General features: G+C 41.4%; 1 protein-coding gene across 4 annotated transcripts in view; it reads right to left on the bottom strand.

Moving 5' to 3' along the window:
* DNPEP (aspartyl aminopeptidase) overlaps window positions 1–21549 on the bottom strand; it is a 101753-nt gene that overhangs the window by 8578 nt on the left and 71626 nt on the right. For all 4 annotated transcript variants that reach the window (XM_073634322.1, XM_073634323.1, XM_073634324.1 and 1 more), the window contains exons 11-14: window positions 21388–21548; window positions 15477–15516; window positions 15279–15380; window positions 1169–1336 (exon numbers count right to left, since the gene is read on the bottom strand). In XM_073634322.1, coding sequence (XP_073490423.1) covers window positions 1169–1336; window positions 15279–15380; window positions 15477–15516; window positions 21388–21548 — 471 coding nt within the window. The remainder of the gene's footprint in view (window positions 1–1168; window positions 1337–15278; window positions 15381–15476; window positions 15517–21387; window position 21549) is intronic.

The following is a 21549-nucleotide window of genomic DNA, read 5'->3' as shown; positions in this document are numbered from 1 at the left end:
CGTGTCTTAGTGTACCACAACAAATAGAATGCACTATTAGGCATTGTGGTGTGCTGCCATTGCTTCAGGACACCAAGGTCTAAAGGGACTCAGAGCAAGTCAGGACTGCTCACCTACATACTTGCTCCAGGCACTGGCTCAGAAAGTTAATAAATATATTGAGATCACTGTAATAGCCAGGCACCAAGCATTTTCAGAAGGAGAGTTTAGCAATGGTGTTTCACCCATTTACCTCTTTTCCCAGGAAAATGTGTAACTAGATGCAATCTAGTAAGTAGAAGTATGTCTCAGTATAATTGTACCCAATTTGTTGATGTATAACAGGACATAAATTCATGAATGTACATTGAAGCCCCCTTCACATCATAGTGCATTACTGTAAGGTGTGGTAAAATGAGAGTTTTAGTGCAAATTACTGCAACATGCATATGGCAGTATAGATTCCTGTTACAGGAACAACCCCCCACACTGCAGCACGACATAACCCACATGCCCCGTGTAGCATTAAAACCAAAGGATACATGACCAAGATTGTTGAATGCCCATCGCATTTATTAATTCTGGCCACTGAAATGAATGACAGCTTAAGCGATAAATTTGCCAAGTGCTAAGGCGCATTTAGGCATTTTTTAAGCCAAAACGCTCCTCTCTTGAATGCACAAGTGATCGTTTTTTTTTCTGCCTCTAAATTCCTGTAAACACCTATGTGTGCATGGACATATAGATTAACATGGAGGGGTGTTTAGAGGCAGAACAAAACCCAAAAAAACATCAAACACCTGTAAAAAAGGCGTTTTTGAGCTCAAGTGTGCATGAGGCCTTAAGGGGAAACCAGAAAAGAGTGCAAGATTTGTTAAAGAGACATTCATATAAATTAATTTTTGTTTGGTATTCTGATTTTTTGGGGTGTTAATATATTTGCATATGTATTAGGGGGCACTTGACAGCATACAAAGGCGTTACTTTTTTTTTTTTTTTTTTTTAGGTAAAGGGGAGCGTTGTGCATATTGAAGAACAATTCCTATATCACCTCCACGCCACCATATTCACACCCTCCCATGATGGAGCTTAAAAACATGACATCTGTACGTCAATCCTTGTACTATTGACAATTGCAGATTCAGCAGTGCCCTCTAGTGGCGAATCTGTCTGGAGCAATCAGACATACCTGGAACAGAGTGGTGGTCTGCATGACCCCAGAGGTGCAGCACATCTCTCTTATAGAATGCATCGCCAGCTGAGGACAGCCCAAGTCCAGCACTCGCAGGCCCAACTTACTGGCCAGGATTGGACCAATAGTTGTACCGCACGGCACATCGTTTCTCACCATGAACTCCTAGTGTGGAAAAAAAAACATATTGTTAGAGAAAAGTAAAGCAAGATGTCACATTCAGAGGCGGAGTTCTTGGTTTTCAGTATAGAAGCAAAAAATAGACAATATGGAAAGCCAAGCACTAATACAGTGAAACCTTGGTTTACGAGCAACGCGGTTATTGAGCGTTTTGAAATACGAGCAACTTTTTTATTTAAATTCTGACTCTATTTGTGAGAGTTGTCCCGCAAAATAAGCATAATTCAAGCTAATGGGGCGGTGCAGTACCGCATTTGGCCAGAGGTGCGGGGGCTCCGGGGACACTCGGAAAGGTTCGGAGCCATTTCGGAAATACTCGAAATGACTCAGAAACTTAATGCCTTCATTAATCAATCATAGAATGGATAGGAAAATATCTGGCTTTAGAAACAGGAATGTTAACAATGAAGCTCTTGGATACACTCCATTTCGTGCGATCCTCAAGGATTGATAGGTGGTGGGAGTAGATATGTTTGCCCAAATAAATATATATTATACGTCGGAATTTGTGTCATATGTAGGTCTAGACATTCTTTTGAATATGATTTTATATATTTGTATATATTTTTTATATTTTTTGTAGATATTTTTGGTGTAATTAATCTGTGAATATACACCCCATACTGAGAATCCGTCCTGGGCCTGTATCTTTTTCATTATTTTTTATTTTTATATCCAAAAACAACGGATCTGGGAGATGGCTTTATATTTAATACCAGCCTACTCATTATAAATCCCAGTTTACATATTCATTTTTCATTTTTATATATTTCTACATTTAAAAATTAAGAATATGTTTTTTTTGGGCAATTTGACTTCACTGCTTTGGGAATCCTTCCCTTCTTCACACATTAATCACATTCACTATGTAGATAACAATTTACACACGCATATACTATTGTTTAGACTTAAGTGTAATTTACACATTTAGTATGATATATATATGTGTCATAAATACTGTGGACACATCACTAGTCATTCATGACCTTATTCCTTGCACCCCCCTTCTTGGACTTTCCTTGAACACTTTTGGTTCAATCATTATCACCTATCACTTTGTATATGCATCACATACAGAGGTAGAACGCCACCTCTAAAGGGAGACGCACTGAGAAGGCGGATCGCTCATGACGACATTGCGCTTTCCACTACATCGGGATGTGGTGCGCATGCGTCAGAGAGCGGATCACCAGCGATCTGGTGCGCATGCGTCAGAGAGCGGATCACCGGTGACGACATCGCGCCTTGGGGAGGCGTGGTGCGCATACGGTGAATGGCCGTCTGGCTTGCGCTTCATTTAGGCGGAAGCCAGGGCCAGGTACAGGATGTCCGGATCTAAGTATCTCCGGGGAGCGAGTCGGCTCTGTTAAATTGTGCTGGTAACCCCGCTTTTTCCCCTTTACATAGCACTGACGTTACTTATCATCTATAAAACACAGTAACAGGACAACAATTGGGCATTTATGTGCTTTATTTTCCATATAAAAGTGGGTTGGAACGCATAGAAGCCATTAGAAAGAGGCTTGGAACGCACGCGGGGCCGCCATTTTGGCGACACCTGGAAGTGCAAAGTAAACAAGCGGCACACGCCGGATTCTCATCAAAGGGGGTCCTAGTGGGTATATAAGTAAGTATGGCAGCAGTGGCAAGGTACCCCAGAGGAAGTCTAATGAGATGAAACGCGTCGGGAGACTCCACTGCCTGCCATTTAATCTATTTTAAGCGCTTTTTTACCATGGAACATGTAAGTTTTCTACCACAATAAATTTTATTTCTTTTAAACGATATCACACTATGTGGCCCCCTTCTTTACTTTTCATGAGCCATCACTGAGTTGGGCCATACAAGAAAGAAATTTGCTGGGAGCCCTGGATACAGCATCCGGATTTCAGATCTGTCCAGTGTGACACTTCACCTACTTGCCCGGTGGCAATATAAGCATCTCTGACTCAAGGGATATACGTCTCTGTGAGTCCAACGGTTCCGGTAAGCCTCCACCATTATACATCGCTTGTCTTCAACCTATGTGACGTAGAGATATCACCATCTACCCTGGATCCTTATTATTTCCAGCTTCCATATAAATAGACATTTATGGACATGTAAAAACCATTTAGGATATATAGTGTTGGGAACTAAATGGTTATATATATACAATTTTTTTCCTATCGCTTTTGTCATTCTACTGGAACCTTTATTGGTTTATACATTCCCTTAGGAGAATAGATATTGATTTAGGTTCTTCTTGGCATCATCCTTTCAGTTTGTGGTGGTCCAAATTGGTTACTATGTCCTTTGGGATTTGTTTATGATTTAACATTAGCGCTACACTGTCTATATGCATACGGTTTACAAAATCTCCTTTTGTGTGTGAGCTGCTTTGTTGGAGCAAGCGCGGTGTTTTTTGAGTTATTTTTTCAGTGTAGATTTATTGGAATATACACTGCTGCTGCTCGTCCTTTTCTTGGTGTTGTGATATACACTGTGGCTATCTCTTCATTATTGTCTTTTCTGTTTTGTATTATAACACCTCTTGAAAATGGATATTTTTGACTACCGAGCCTCTCATAAGGTCAATACGGAAGGAGTCTTTACAGCTACGGGTGTAGAGACAGAAATAGGAGGGCTATTTATGAGGTTGAAGAATGTCATGACAACCGAACTCCACCTTCAGTGGGATCTAGTCTTCTTGCAACAATATATTTCAGAAGGGATGGTACCCAGAAGTCTGCGTTGGGAAGTACAACCCCAACAGGGCGAAACTGACCCAGACTCATGGTTTAAATACTTTAATGATGTGGGTATCAATTTTCTGAATGTCCTAATCTCTAAGAAAAACAATAAACTCCTTTCCCTAGACAGAGAGATTAAGGAACTTAAGGAGAAGTTATCAACATATAAAAACTCCCAAGAATACAGCTCACTGTCTTCCAATCTTCTAAATCATCTGGAGAAGGAAGACAGGGAACAAAGATTCTAGGGACATAGGAGACTATAAAACAAACAATGTCTTTAATTGGCAGAAATTATTTAAGACTGCCCCATCTACGGAATCTTCCACTAGTGACATGGAAACGAATTTGTCAGTACATACACAGGGAGCTTCAACCAGCCGAGTCCCGCCACCCACTCTAAATGGGGGTCGAACCTCTAGAAGCCAAGATAGACAGAGAAGGGTATCATATTCATCACAATCGGCAATACGACATTTTAGTCCACAAACCCCCAGACGACCTTCAAGGGGTAGAGGTAACTTTAGGGGCAAACGTGGAGGTAGAGGCAATTTCAGAGGTAACAACCAATATCAAGATGTCCATCTCCGTTGGGAACATGACAGTTTGCCTCACCATGACTATGATAATCAGCCGTCCCGTCGCCCTGTGGGTGAACAAGGGACATGGCATGATGCCAACCATAGGGAAAATACATACTATCATTATCCCCCTTCTCCACTCCCCACTCATAACCGATATTCACCTCTTAGAGACTTACACAACTCCAGAGACAGAGGGAGCGACTACAGGGATCAACCACATACATATGGCCCTAATTCCTATGATAACCAGGGTTTTCACGAAGATCGCTACCCCAGAAAACGAGGGCCAGATCGAAGAGAGGATGTCGGGGAGGTAGGAAACTACAAAGGAGGAAAGAGAAAAAAAGTATAGCAGGGCAAGGTATATTCAATTTAAGCACTCAGCCATTGTCTCAGGAAGAAATATCAGTATTAGACAAAGGCTTGAAATACGCCCCACCAAATAAATTAAACAAATTTCATACATATATAGATGTCCACAAATACATACGCAAAATAAACATACAGAGATATCTTGTCACCAACCCTACAAGGACGGATTATCCAGCAGCCACCTCAGGGACTGTGCACTCAGGACTTTCGAATCCTTCCCTGTTCACCCCTCCTGTACCTATGGCACCTGCTGTCAAGATCTTCAGAGATCTAGTATTAGATGACCTTGCGAAACTACCCGAGAAATGCATAAGACATCCCCCAATATCAAAAAGGGGGTTACAGTCTCTTTGCGCACGGAAAAATATAGTTGTCCGCCCGGCGGACAAAGGAGGGGGTATAGTGATCCTCGACAAAGATAAATATGAGGAGGAAATGTACCGGATCCTGAGCGAACCAGGTACTTATACTGAACTTAACAACGATCCCACCAACGCATATAAAAAACAACTTTTGAAATTGGTGAACAAGGGGTACAACTGTGGAATTTTAAATAAAAAAGAAAAAGAATTTATGGTACCCAAAGCACCTAGAATCCCCACCATTTACTTTTTGCCAAAAATCCACAAGAATCCGACCTGCCCCCCAGGCAGACCCATCGTGAGTGGCATCAACTCGATAACCTCACGAATTGGCAAATATATTGACTTCTATTTGCAACCCATAGTCAAAAAAACGCCTTCCTTTTTGAAAGATACGGGTTCCACAATCAAATTATTGGAAGGCATTAGTATACAGGATGGCTACATCTTAGCTACGGCAGATGTAGCATCCCTGTATACATGCATACCACATCAAAGGGGCATAGAAGCAGTCAGACATTTCCTAAATCAAGAGCAGTCTTTAGCATCTTTCCAGAATGACTATATAATAGAGCTTCTAGAGTTCGCAACGCAACACAACTACTTTTGGTTTAACCATCGCTACTATCTTCAACAACGTGGGGTAGCCATGGGAGCAAAATTTGCCCCAAGCCTTGCGAATCTCTTTATGGCCAAGTGGGAGGAGGATGTCGTCTATGCCCACCGTACCACATCATTGGTGCTGTGGGCAAGATACATAGACGACATCCTCCTCCTATGGAGTGGCACTTTTGAGACCTTAGCCGATTTTTTTGAAGATCTGAACTCGAATAATAGAGGCATTTCTCTTACCTACGAAGCTAGCAAAACTGGGATACATTTTTTAGACTTAGAGATCAAAATTATAGACGGTCACTTTAAGTTTAATACCTACTTTAAATCAACGGACCGAAACAGTTTCATCCCCAGAGACAGCTGTCACCACAGTTCCTGGCTTAGTGCTGTCCCTCGGAGCCAATTTTTAAGGCTTCGTAGGAACTGTACCGATGTGGACACATTTACTTTACAAGCTGAGGTCCTGAAACAAAGATTTCTGGATAAAGGGTACAACCAAACAGATCTCGATACTGAGCTTCAAAGAGTGACCAATTTAGATAGAAACACTCTTCTACTAACCAAACATGAAAGAGACCCAGACATCACGTACAAATGGGCATTGTCAACTACATATTCAATACAACACAAACAAATTAAAAGTATTTTAAGAAAACACTGGGGAGTATTAAAACAAGATAATGTCTTGGGAAAAATAGTGCCGGAACAAGCTAAGATTATCTTTAGAGGAGCACCATCCTTACAGGGACGAGTAGCACCCAATATTATCAATCCACCAGTACGTCCTTCCTTTTTCCATGAGTGGACAGGGTTTTATCCCTGCAAAAAATGTGTCGTGTGTCGACATAATATACCAATAAGAAGAAAATTAACGGAATTTACTTCAACAACTACAGGGAAGAGATATACTGTCAAACCCTTCTGTACATGTAATACGAGATATGTCGTTTATCTAATTGTTTGCCCATGTGGCAAACAATATGTGGGCCGAACAACCAGGACCTTCACGAAAAGAGTGAGTGAACATATCAGCCTCATTAAAGGTCGTGATTCAAAACATAGCGTCCCCAGACATTACAAAGAGGCGCACAATAGTGACCCCAGTGGTTCATTATTTATGATAATCGATAAATATACCCCCCCATGGAGGGGTGGGGCCCTAACTAGAGGTGTCTCTCGCTTAGAAATGTTCTGGATCCATGAGCTACAGTCTTTTTACCCTAAGGGTATGAATGTAGATCTAGATATTAATGCCTTCATTAATCAATCATAGAATGGATAGGAAAATATCTGGCTTTAGAAACAGGAATGTTAACAATGAAGCTCTTGGATACACTCCATTTCGTGCGATCCTCAAGGATTGATAGGTGGTGGGAGTAGATATGTTTGCCCAAATAAATATATATTATACGTCGGAATTTGTGTCATATGTAGGTCTAGACATTCTTTTGAATATGATTTTATATATTTGTATATATTTTTTATATTTTTTGTAGATATTTTTGGTGTAATTAATCTGTGAATATACACCCCATACTGAGAATCCGTCCTGGGCCTGTATCTTTTTCATTATTTTTTATTTTTATATCCAAAAACAACGGATCTGGGAGATGGCTTTATATTTAATACCAGCCTACTCATTATAAATCCCAGTTTACATATTCATTTTTCATTTTTATATATTTCTACATTTAAAAATTAAGAATATGTTTTTTTTGGGCAATTTGACTTCACTGCTTTGGGAATCCTTCCCTTCTTCACACATTAATCACATTCACTATGTAGATAACAATTTACACACGCATATACTATTGTTTAGACTTAAGTGTAATTTACACATTTAGTATGATATATATATGTGTCATAAATACTGTGGACACATCACTAGTCATTCATGACCTTATTCCTTGCACCCCCCTTCTTGGACTTTCCTTGAACACTTTTGGTTCAATCATTATCACCTATCACTTTGTATATGCATCACATACAGAGGTAGAACGCCACCTCTAAAGGGAGACGCACTGAGAAGGCGGATCGCTCATGACGACATTGCGCTTTCCACTACATCGGGATGTGGTGCGCATGCGTCAGAGAGCGGATCACCAGCGATCTGGTGCGCATGCGTCAGAGAGCGGATCACCGGTGACGACATCGCGCCTTGGGGAGGCGTGGTGCGCATACGGTGAATGGCCGTCTGGCTTGTGCTTCATTTAGGCGGAAGCCAGGGCCAGGTACAGGATGTCCGGATCTAAGTATCTCCGGGGAGCGAGTCGGCTCTGTTAAATTGTGCTGGTAACCCCGCTTTTTCCCCTTTACATAGCACTGACGTTACTTATCATCTATAAAACACAGTAACAGGACAACAATTGGGCATTTATGTGCTTTATTTTCCATATAAAAGTGGGTTGGAACGCATAGAAGCCATTAGAAAGAGGCTTGGAACGCACGCGGGGCCGCCATTTTGGCGACACCTGGAAGTGCAAAGCAAACAAGCGGCACACGCCGGATTCTCATCAAAGGGGGTCCTAGTGGGTATATAAGTAAGTATGGCAGCAGTGGCAAGGTACCCCAGAGGAAGTCTAATGAGATGAAACGCGTCGGGAGACTCCACTGCCTGCCATTTAATCTATTTTAAGTGCTTTTTTACCATGGAACATGTAAGTTTTCTACCACAATAAATTTTATTTCTTTTAAACGATATCACACTATGTGGCCCCCTTCTTTACTTTTCATGAGCCATCACTGAGTTGGGCCATACAAGAAAGAAATTTGCTGGGAGCCCTGGATACAGCATCCGGATTTCAGATCTGTCCAGTGTGACACTTCACCTACTTGCCCGGTGGCAATATAAGCATCTCTGACTCAAGGGATATACGTCTCTGTGAGTCCAACGGTTCCGGTAAGCCTCCACCATTATACATCGCTTGTCTTCAACCTATGTGACGTAGAGATATCACCATCTACCCTGGATCCTTATTATTTCCAGCTTCCATATAAATAGACATTTATGGACATGTAAAAACCATTTAGGATATATAGTGTTGGGAACTAAATGGTTATATATATACAATTTTTTTCCTATCGCTTTTGTCATTCTACTGGAACCTTTATTGGTTTATACATTCCCTTAGGAGAATAGATATTGATTTAGGTTCTTCTTGGCATCATCCTTTCAGTTTGTGGTGGTCCAAATTGGTTACTATGTCCTTTGGGATTTGTTTATGATTTAACATTAGCGCTACACTGTCTATATGCATACGGTTTACAAAATCTCCTTTTGTGTGTGAGCTGCTTTGTTGGAGCAAGCGCGGTGTTTTTTGAGTTATTTTTTCACATGCGGTATTGCATGTAATAGAAATCACTGCAGAACAAATTATCTTCATTTCCATTGACTTATATGGCAAAACTCGCTTTAATATGCGAGTGCTTTGGATTACAAGCATTCTCCTGGAACAGATTACGCTCATAATCCAAGGTTCCACTGTATATTGCATTTAAAAAAGGACCTTTTAGTAACTTTACAAGTCTGCAAAATTAAATTCCTAACATCTCACGTTACACAGTAGCTATAGCCATTGTGGAGATATTCATCTTTCAGGTTCGAAAGAGGTGCAGAAATCCTAGCTTTTCTCCTATCCCCACTTGCCGACTGCGAACTGTAGCTTTACTACTACAGTGCAGGCCGCCTGCGCAGAATCATGTATATACACGTGATTCTGCTTTTCCGGGTAGGGAGCGTGCACACACACACATGCCAGCTGTGTTGTGATTGGACACAGCACAAGCCAATCAGTGGGTTCTGGCCAATGGATGACCTCCGGCACCTGCTGATTGGCGAGGAGGATGTGCTATGTTTGTTTCCCTGCAAAGCAGGGAACAAAATCCAGAACATTACTTAGTGAAAGCACCAAACAGTACACACAAAAACACTGGCAAGGCACACAGTTAACCCTTTGATCACCCCTGATGTTTAACCCCTTCCCAGCCAGTGTCATTAGTACAGTGACAGTGCATATTTTTAGCACTGATCGCTGTATTAGTGTCACTGGTTCCCACAAAGTTTCAAAAGCAGGGGTCTCAAACTGGCCGCCCTCCCGCTGTTGCGAAACTACAAGTCCCATGAAGCATTGCAAGGCTGACAGTTACAAGCATGACTCCCACAGGCAGAGGCATGATGGGACTTGTAGTTTCGCAATAGCTGGAGGGCCGCCTGGTTTGAGACCCCTGGTTTGAGACCCCCTATAGCAGTCCCACTATAGGCCGCTGATCGCCGCAATCACTAGTATATACAAAAAAAAAAAAATTTAAATTCCAGTATATATCTCATAGTTTGTAGACGCTATAACTTTTGCGCAAACCAATCAATATACGCTTAATGGGATTTTTTTTTACCAAAATTACGTAGCAGAATACATATTAGCCGAAATTTATGAAAAAACTGGATTTTACTTTTTTTTTTTTTTTTATTTGATATATTTTATAGCAGAAACTAATATAAATGTTTTTTTTTCAAAAATTTTTTTGATTATAGCGCAAAAAAAAAAAAAAACAGTGGCGATCTAATACCATCAAAACAAAGCTCTATTTGTTGAAAAAAAAAAAAAGATATAAAATGTAATTTATGTACAGCGTTGCACGACCGCACAATTGTCAGTTAAATTAACGCAGTGCCAAAAAAGCAAAAAATGACCTGGTCATGGGGGGGGGGGGGGGGGGAAATCTTTCGGAAATGAAGTGGATAACTTTCTTCAGAGAGCGGAAATTTGGAAGCCTAGCCAGCTGTCTAATGTGACCAAACAGGAGGTGGTTCTGACCCGTTAAAGCTGACCTTCACCCTAAAAGGTCATGGTGTGCTGCCCTTGCTCCAGGGCCATTTTAATGCAGGCGCACCCCTGGGCAATGCCCAGGGGCCCCCAGGTGCATGGGGGGCCCCCTGAAGTTTTTGGCATCCTTCCAGTGCTTTGCTGCTGCTTGTGTGGGCAGAGGATGTTTCCGGCTCCGGTTCCCTCTGGTCCTCCTCTCCTTTATTATTAACACATTTATTTGTGCTGCAAAGCATCACTTCCACGTTTCTCACCTTGGTGAGAATTACATTTGGTTCTCCCTGCCCCCTAGACGTGCGCAGATGTGCTCCAGGGCTTTAATCTCCAAGAGAGCCCTGCGGCACATCTGTGTATGCGTCGGTTTCTCCAACTATTTGCACACACACACAATGTTTCCTGTGAATGCACAAAGACTGCTACAAGGAAAGTCCACAACCTTCCCTGTCTTTGTGCATGCGCAAAAAAAAAAAAAAAATCACCTGTACATTCGCAGACGTGCCATCAGACTCTGCAAGGCCCTGAAGGCACATCTGCACTTGCACCATAATGGCAGCAACCAAAGAGGGTGGGGGACTGAAGGTTTGCATAATTATATATATATATATATCTCTCAGAGACCCTAGAGAATAAAATTGCAGTCATTGCATTATTTTATGTCATACTGTATATGCGCAGCAGTTTTTCAAACGCAATTTTTTGGGAAAAAAATACACTTTCATGAATTAAAAAAACAAACAAAAAAAAAAACAGTAAAGTTAGCCCAATTTTATTGGTATAATGTGAAAGATGATGTTACGCAGAGTAAATAGATACCTAACATGTCACGCTTTAAAATTGCGCACACTTGTGGAATGGTGACAAACTACGTTACTTAAAAATCTCCATAGGCGACACTTTAAAAGATTTTAACGATTACCAGTTTAGAGTTACAGAGGAGGTCTAGTGCTGGAATTATTGTTCTCACTCTAACAATCGTGGTGATACCTCACATGTGTGGTTTAACCACTTCCCTACCCGCGTATGTACATATGACGTCCACAGATGGGATCTCCCATCCTGGGTGGACGTCATTTGACGGCCTCGGGTTCCCGGCCATCTAGGGGGCGGGGGCGCACCCGCCGCGTTGCTCGGGTCCCGGTGCGTGTGCCCGGCGGCCGCGATGTCTGCCGGGCACCCGCGATTGCCCGTTAACCGGGCCGGACCGTGGATCTGTGTGTGTAAACATACAGATCCACGTCCTGTCAGGTGAGAGGAGAGCGATCTGTGTTCCCAGTACAGAGGAACACTGATCGGTCTCCTCCCCTTGTAGGTCCCCTCCCCCTACAGTTAGAAGCATTCCTTAGGAAATATATTTAACCCCTTGTGTCCCCCTAGTGGTTAACCCCTTCACTGCCTGTCACATTTATACAGTAATCAATGCAATTTTATAGCACTGATCGCTGTATAAATGTGAATGGTCCCAAAAATGTGTCAAAAGTGTCCGATGTGTCCGCCATGTCGCAGTCATGAAAAAAAAATCGCGATCGCCACTATTACTAGTAAAAAAAATAAATAAATAATTTTTTTTTAAAAATGCCATAAATCTATCCCGTATTTTGTAGACGCTATAACTTTGGTGCAAACCAATCAATATACGCTTATTGCGATTTTTTTTTTTTACCAAAAATATGTAGAAGAATACGTATCGGCCGAAACTGAGAAAAAAAATTGTTTTTTTTTTTAAAATTGGGATATTTATTATAGCAAAAAGTAAAAAATATTTGTGTTTTTTTCAAAATTGTCATTCTTCTTTTGTTTATAGCGCAAAAAATGAAAAAACAGCAGAGGTGATCAAATACCACCAAAAGAAAGCTCTATTTGTGGGGAAACAAAGGACTTCAATTTTGTTTGGGTACAACATCGCACAACCGCGCAATTGTCGTTTAAAGTGCGACATCGCTGAAAACTAAAAATTGGTCTGGGAAGGAAGGGGGTGAAAATGCCCTGTACAGGGGGTCCCCGGGTTACAAACAAGTTAGGGACTGTAGGTTTGTTCTTAAGTTGAATCTGTTTGTAAGTCGGAACAGGTACATTTTTTAAGTGTAGCTCCAGCCAAAAAAACTATTTTTAAGCTTTTTGGATAGCATAGGGAAGGGTTAACACCCCTGTAACATTGTTTTTGCTGTGTGTGCCCCTGTTCAGAAGATTTCACCTCACTTTCTGTCCCAATGACAATTGGATTTAGAAAATTTTGGGTTGTTGTGGAAACAAGCCTTGGTGATAAAGCATCAGTGGAGGTACCTTTTCCCCAGAATAGCTCTTACAGGAGAGAATTTCCCTTCCTAGGGGTAGATTTCCTCTCACTTCCTGTTGTCTCCCTCCGTTTGTAAGTAGGAGTCGTTTGTAAGCCGGATGTTTGTAACTAGGGGACCCCCTGTATTGAACCGGTTAAACACTGTTTACATTTGCAGGCGCGACTTACATATGCGTATGAGGGATGGGGCGCTTGAAATTACTTATTTATTTATTTTTACGCTGTCTCTTTAAATTTCTTTATTTATTTTTTAATCACTTTTATTGCTGTCACAAGGATAGTAAATATCCCTTGTGATGGTAACAGTGACTAGTCGGGTATTTTTTTGCACTTAAAAGCATTCAAAACGCCAAGTTTGGCTGTTTTGAATACTGACATTTAAAAAAAAAGAAAAAAAAAAAAATTGGCACCTTTAAGGCTCCAGTAAACCAGAAGTGATGTCATAATGTTGCTTCCGGGTTACTAGATCCGAAACCCAACAAGCTTTGTTTGGGTCTCCGGCCAGCCGGCGGACGTACTGGCTGGTCGCTCGGGCATCCTGGTGGGAAGGGAGAGCCCGGGTGGAGCGGCGGAAAGGTGGCGGGAGGGGGTTTGGGTGGTGAACGTCCACTTCTGCTGCTTGTGATAACAATCAATGCAGCTAAGCAGCCGCTCAATTGTTATCACAAAAAAAGCTGACCGTCGGCTCTAAAAAAAAAAAAAAAAAAAAAACGGTACCAGGGTGATGCCTACAGTAGAACCACTTGAAGCAGAATGACGTACATGATTTTGCGTCAAGTGGTTAAAGATCACAACAAAGACTATAAATTGTTTTTTGAGCATGAACAACTTCACAGTAGAAGTAGCTACATAGGTCAGGGGTGGCTTTTTTTTTTTTTTTTTAAACGGTCAGTCAAAAAATACGTAAAATACTTTAATGCCCATAGTCTGGGCACGGGGGCACTTTAAAATTGTCCACAATACCCTTAGCAACTAATCAGCTTTAAACCACAGATTTCAAATAGGTAATTGAATAGGTTGCTACAGGCCACAGGGGCATTTTTCCTTTAAAAACACCTTTCATAATGGAGGCTCAGTTTGGAAATCACATAAAATGTTTTATATATTTATTAACATTGCAGGTAGTCACAGCGTGTCCTGCAAAAGGTATCCAGGGTACAGGTTGTCCGGGATACAAAATGATTCTAATGCAAAGCATACCTCTATCTGGCCTTGTGCAGAACATAATGATCACAATGCACTGGTGTGGACTGGACTATTTTCTACCTTTTTGCTGTAATTAAAACAGGAGGTAAATGTGTATCCTGCATATCCCTCTGTATAGCATTTGTCTGACTTGCCCCTGTAAATTCATGGAAGATGAAAAAAAAAAACGGACATCCCAACCTGCAAAAACTCGTTCCAGGGAGGTGGCACTTTGCGCCCGTAACACGCCCCCCCCTCCCCCGCAACATTTTTAAATCACCTTTTCACTATTTTTTCACAGTGCTTCTGGGGAAGGGGGTGGGTGGTATGTGGCAGTGGATGGTGTCAGTTTTTTTTTTAATTTTTAATAATTGACTTTTTTACAATTTAATTTGTTTTTAATTTTTTTTCACAATGCTTTTTTGGGGGAGGGGGTTGGGGTAGTGGGCAGTGTTGGTAGGACAGGGGAGAGTGGTGTCAGTAGTTTATTTATTTATTTTTTTACACTTTTTCATTTTTTAGAATTTTTTTACTATATTTTTTTTATATTTTTTGGGGGGGCTTTGGTGAGATGTCAGGGGTTTAAACAGACCCCTGACATCTCCCCTTTGAGACAAAGGGACGGAGGACACATTCCCCAGTCTCTTTCTCAGCACTAAAGATGAATGAACAGGAGACAGCGGCTCCTATTCATTCATAAACTGAGCAGAGTACACACAGTTTATGTGTTTGACTGGCTCTGTGGAGCGATCGTGGTTGGCCGACGGACATTGCGGCGGCTGTAGGTCGTGCGCCCACTGTATCTATTACACAATCGGACGTACAGTTACGGCGAATCGCGTAATAGAGCCAACCTGCCGCAGTATAATGACGGCGGCCGGTCGGCAAGCGGTTAACGAAAAAGGGCCAACAACTGGCACTCAAACCGACATGGTGATGTTCCTCCAGGACTTAGCGATACCTGCAGGGGAACTCCGACGCGCCCAGCAATTTCCCGCAGCACAGCTTCAGTCACGGCAGTGGAGGCGTAGCGCTGGTTGCTGTTCACTTTGATGACTGGTCCCTAATAAAAGAAATAAAGAGTTATGCAGATAGCCAGGGATCACAAATGGGGAAAGATAACCTGACAAAATGAAAAGCGGTGGGTTTGGAAGCTCACCTTGTGGAAGACTGGTCTGTGATTCTCCTCATGTTTATCCCTGCGGAAGAAAACATTTATAGAAGAAAATATAAATAAATATAAAAATATAAATATAAATAAAAGAAGAAAAAAAAAAAAAATGATAGAAGAAAAAAACAACATTATAAAGATATCCAAACTGGACAACAAAAACGTAATATATTGTAGCTTACCAGTCCTTAGATGTGGTGGCTGCATTCGTTTTTTTTTTTCAGGCCAAAAACATTTTCAGCAAGCACAGAAAATACCTGTTGATCCTGCCAGAAATGTTGCATCCTTGTCACTTCCTGTGAGCTTAAAGTGGTTGTGAACCCTTACAGACCACTTTTGACTACAGGTAAGCCTATACTAAGGCTTACCTGTAGCTACAATGGATATCTCCTAAACCTGCACGGTTTAGGAGATATCCCCTGTATCTGCATGTTTCTATGTCATTGGCACATGCGCATTGAAGCAATGGCACGTATGTTCCGTTTGCTTCAGTGAGTGTGCCGTTACCGGGAGTGACGTCGAGGCCCCAGCCAATCACAGCGCTGGAGCCGCGATACCCGGAAGTAACTCCGGGGAGAAATGTCGCAGGCCGGTGCTGTGTACGGGCACCGCAGCGGGGGCTTCGATCTCAGGTGAGTATTACATAATGAGCTAGTATGCTATGCATACTAGCTCATTATGCCTTTGTCTTGCAGGTCTTTTTTTTAATTGGGTTTACAACCACTTTAAAGAGTAACTCCACTTTTGTTGAGAAAATAACAAAAAAACAAAAAAAACAAACAAACATTCTCCCCTCTGGGTGATCTATGTACACTGGAAGGATTTTAACAAACTTTGTTGCAGATTCCTACCTTTTGTTATTCTGAAAAAAATCCCTGTGTGTTTACCTGAGTTTATGTGATAAGTGAATCTATTGGGAGTGGTTTCATAATTATCAACCAGCTGCTGCACCCGCAGGGCATTCAATGGAGAAAATTGCAGGGCCTGCATCCCTTTAGACAGGATTTTCTATTGGGAGTATCTCACCAAAAGTTACATTTTTGTTGCAGGGGAGGCCTGAAATCTGCACTGCGTCTTAGTGCAGACTTCTGAGAAAATCAGTGAGCCAATCACATAAGCAGGAAATTATGTTTCGGGGGGGGGGGGGGGAGGGGGGAGTCGTTCCGTATACACTCTCTATATAGAACACCTTCAGGTAGACATAGTGCAGTACACTTCAGGCTCCATTCACACCTTAGCGCTCTGGATCATGTGTGGAGTCCCCTGCGATTCCAGAATTGCGCAAAACGTGGAACGTGCTTGCGATGTCATTATATCCTAATGTGGGGCGATTTTGGCACGGTTGCCGAGCGACAGATTGGGCTACAATCGCAGCAAAAAAATCATGACTGCAAAAGCTTCTGGCTCTGTGCCAAGATTAAGTACATGAGCTTTTTTTCTAGCAATTTTGGAGCGGAGGGAGGCTCATTCAAATGAATGGTGCTGCTCCAAAAACGCTTAAAAAAAAAAAAAAACCACAAGTAGCTGCAAGTGTGAACGGAGGAGCCTAACAGAAAATTACAGCGGCTGCAGATTGAGGCCGGGTTCACACTTGTACAACATGACAGCCATACCGGGCCTGGTATGCTCTTGGGAGGGGGAACCCATGCTGTTTTTTTTTTTTTTTTTTTAACCGCTTCAGCCCCGGACCATTTGGCTGGCCAAAGACCAGAGCACTTTTTGCGATTCGGCACTCCGTCGCTTTAACTGACAATTGCGCGGTCATGCGACGTTGCTCCCAAACAAAATTGACGTCCTTTTTTTCCCTACAAATAGAGCTTTCTTTTGGTGGTATTTGATCACCTCTGCGGTTTTTATTTTTTGTGCTATAAATAAAAAAAGAGCGACAATTTTGAAAAAAAAAAAAAAAAAAAAAGCATTATTTTTTACTTTTTGCTATAATAAATATTCCTCAAAAATATATAAGAAAAACATTTTTTTCCTCAGTTTAGGCCGATACGTATTCTTCTACATATTTTTGGTAAAAAAAAAAAAAAAATCCGCAATAAGCGTATATTGATTGGTTTGCGCAAAAGTTATAGCATCTGCAAAATGGGGGATAGATTTATGGCATTTTTATTAATTTTTTTTTTTCACTAGTAATGGCAGCGATCAGCGATTTTTATCGTGACTGCGACATTACAGCGGACACGTCAGACAATTTTGACACATTTTTGGGACCACTGGCATTAATACAGCGATCATTGCTATAAAAATGCACCGATTACTGTAAAAATGTCACTGGCAGAGAAGGGGTTAACACTAGGGGGCGATCAAGGGGTTAATGTGTGTCCTAGTACGTGTTCTAAGTGTAGGGGGGAGGGGACTGTGCAGGGAAGATAACAGATCGCCTGTTCAGACTCTGTATGAACAGACGACCTGTCAGTTCTCCCCTCAGAGAACCGGAAACTGTGTCTTTACACACTCAGTTCCGGGTTCTCCATATGCCCGGAGCGATCGCAGGAGTGACGATCGAGACCGCTGGGCTCTCTCATCGGCTCGGGGAGCGTGCGGGGGGGGGGGGGGGAGGGGGAAGTGCAAGCGCCCCCTAGTGGTCACACGGCAAAGCGACGTAGCATAACGTAGTTTCGCCCAGCCGTGCCATTCTGCCGTGGTACAACTGCGGCGGCTGGTCGGCATGTGGTTACATTTGTGGTGCATGTGGTTAAATTTGGCGTGGAGTTCCCCTTCAAGGTCCTCAGAGCAAAAGTCGCATGCCAAAGTCGGGTCAGTTAAGACGATGATCCGACTTCAGTGATATTCAATGGGCTGAAGAAGGATCAGAGTTGAACCAAAGTAGTGCAGGAACTTTTTTTTAAAGCGTTTGTCATACCAGTGTGAACCCGGCCTGAAAAGCAAAGGTCATTTTTAATAACATTCAATTACAATATTACTAGAGGTGCAATTGTATACGCTATATTTTTATTTTATTTTTCCCCCACAAAAAGTGGAGTTACCCATAGCTCCCAACTGTCCCTGATTTGGAGCAATGTCCCTCTGTCCTCCTCATTTGTCCCTCATTTTGGTCTGATCCATATAGTTATATATAAAATGCAGTTTCCCAGCGCTAAACCTTTCATCCAATTTCTAAATTGCTGCATTTGCACATTTTACAAGCCAATATAAAGGAAAGTAGTGGTAAAAAAAAAAAATTCCTTGTGGATTTGATTAACTTTTTTTTAGGGGGTGTGGCAGGGGGGGCGTGTCCTATGCCTACATACATTTGTTAGTAGGTGTCCCTCGTTCCTATCTCAAAATGTTGGGAGGTATGGAGTTACCCTTTAACAGAAAGCACAAAAAAAATTACTTTTCTATTGTAAACCATTAATCAGCATAGATACAGTGGAGGGGTAAGTGAAGCCACCCAGGGACAGAAGTGTCTTTAGCAAAAAGGCAAAAACAAAAAATACCACAGCTGCATTTAAGGACCGATAGAGGAGCAAAAGCAAAAAAAAAAAAAAAAAAGTATACTAAAAATGTCATGAATTTAATAAAATATTAAATATATATATATATATATATATATATATATATATATATATATATATATATATATATATATATATATATATATATTTTTTTTTTTTTTTTTAAACGTACACTTTTTTTTTCTTCTCTCTATGAGCTACAAGTGACCTTGTCTTGCTTATGCATAGTCAGTGGCAGAGCACATTTTACATATTCTAGCTATTCAGGAACACCATGCCAGACATGATATAGGATGTGATATCTATTACTAGATACTGTTTAATAGTAATAGTAAAGAGCAGGTCTGAAAATGGGACACGCTATTTAAAAGAGCTTAAAAATCACGGGTAGCTTTGGAGAAAGTGACTTAGAATGCAGAAGGTAGGTATTGTCTTTCCTTTTTTCAGCAAAGGAGGATTAAGCTTGATGTGTATCCCCCTCCCCCCTCCTCTATTGATTTATTATCTTCCACCTATATCAGGCAAGTGCTTATACCTGTTAAAGTCCAATTGAACTTTGTTTAACCTCTTCGCTGCCAGAACTGTTTTTGCTCAAGTTTAAAAAAAAAAAAAACAATTTAGGCCTGAAGATTAGTGTAAACCCCTCCAAACATTATATATTATCTGAAAGCGGACACCCTGCAGAATAAAATAGTGGTAATTCCATTTTTTTTTTTTTTTGGCACACGATATTTACGCAACTGTTTACAGAAATTATTTTAAAGTTAATTTTAGGGCACACAAACAAAATACATCATCTAATTTTTGGTAAATTATAAAAAGATGAAGTTGCATAGAGTAAATAGATACCCAACATGTCAAACCTAAAAATATGTGTCTGCAAAGCTATAGCAAGATTTCAGTACCTTATTTTTCATAGGCGGTGTTAACGACCACCCTATAGCAGATTTACTGCCATTTTGTGCAGAATCACATATACAGTATATATACGATTCTGCACTTCCGGGCAGGGGGGGCGCGCCAGCTGTGCTGTGATTAGATACAGCAGAAGCTGATAAGCGGGTGCCGGCCAATAGATGATCGGTGAGGAGACAGATTGGATGGAGCTCTGCATATGTAAACAAGGCAGAGCTTTGTCCTGTCAGCAGGGATATGAAGGATTTTGTGTCCCTGTGGAGCAGGGAATAAAATCCAGTACATTCCCTTGTAAAAGCAGCATGCTGTATACACAAAAACACTGGCTAGGCACACATTTAACCCTTTGATCACCCTAGAGGTTTAACCCCCCTTCCCAGGCAGTGTCATTACTACAGTGACAGTGCACATTTTTAGCACTGATCACTGTATTCATGTCACTGGTCCCCACAAAGTGTCAAAATAGTCAGTTAGTGTCAGATTGCTTGCCGCAATATCACAGTCACTGATCTAAGTATAAAAATAAATAAATAAATATTTCAGTATATATCCCAAATTTTGTAGACGCTATAACTTTTGCGCAAACCAATCAATATACAGTTATTGGGATTTTTTTTTACAAAAAATGTGTAGCAGAATACATATTGGTCTAATCTTATGAAGACATTTGCCTTTTAATTTTTTTTATTAGATATGTTTTAAAACAGAAAGTAAAAAATATTGTTTTTTTTTTTTCAACATTGTCAGGCTTTTTTTATTTGTAGCACAAAAAAAAAAAAAAAAAACGCAGAGGTGATCAAATACCACCAAAAGAAAGTTCTATTTGTGGGGAAAAAAGGACGTTTTTAATTTTATTTATGTACAGCGTCGCACGACCGCGCAATTGTCAGTTAAAGTAACGCAGTGCCGTATCGCAAAAAATGACCATGTCATTGGGGGGGGGGGTTAAATCTTCCCGGAGGTCAAGTGGTTAAATGCCCCAGGTCTTCAAAATTATTTCTCTCACTCGGCTTGCGCGGTTATATGCAACGTGCAGCACAAGCAACGTTTTGGTACATAGGCATACTTGGGGACAGGCTCACATTTTTTTTTTTGGAGGGGGGGGGGGTTCTATGCACTGGGGTGTAACATTATTTTGACACTTTTTTGAAGCCTATTAGAGCCTCAGGTTCTAACCATGTGCTTCAAAAAAATTTAAAAAAAGATCCTATTGAAATGCATGCATCCGGCACACCGCATGTAGATTAGGGGCCGGGCACATGAATTGGGGGGGGCCACTGTCCAGAGGACTGACCACCACCATCACTGAAGCAGTAGGACCTGGGGGGGGGGGGGGGGGGGGGTCACTGGACCAGCCTGGCAACAGTAAGGAAAAATGCATTAGAAAATGTTATGTAATAGAGTCCTGGGCATGCATAGAATGATAAAATCCTTTGTGATTCCTCATGCTACTTCTGCTGGTCAGAAATTGCAGCAATGACTGTCCTTTCCTTAAGGTTTCCATGCCATTTACTTACATGTAGTTAGGATGCACGGCGTGTGCCATATCAGCGCTGATCATAAAGGATTTGGGCACAGATTCCTCAAAGGCGGTCAGATTCTGAGGGGTGCAGGAAATGCGGCGCAGGATCAGCTCAGTGAGAAGTGACTCTGCCCCGTGCGCGCTCCCTGATCCCACC

This window comes from Aquarana catesbeiana, linkage group LG06, assembly GCF_042186555.1.
Source record: "Aquarana catesbeiana isolate 2022-GZ linkage group LG06, ASM4218655v1, whole genome shotgun sequence".
Lineage (NCBI taxonomy): Eukaryota > Metazoa > Chordata > Amphibia > Anura > Ranidae > Aquarana > Aquarana catesbeiana.
Note: the sequence above shows the minus strand (reverse complement) of the source record. Positions and strands in the feature narration are given on the sequence as shown.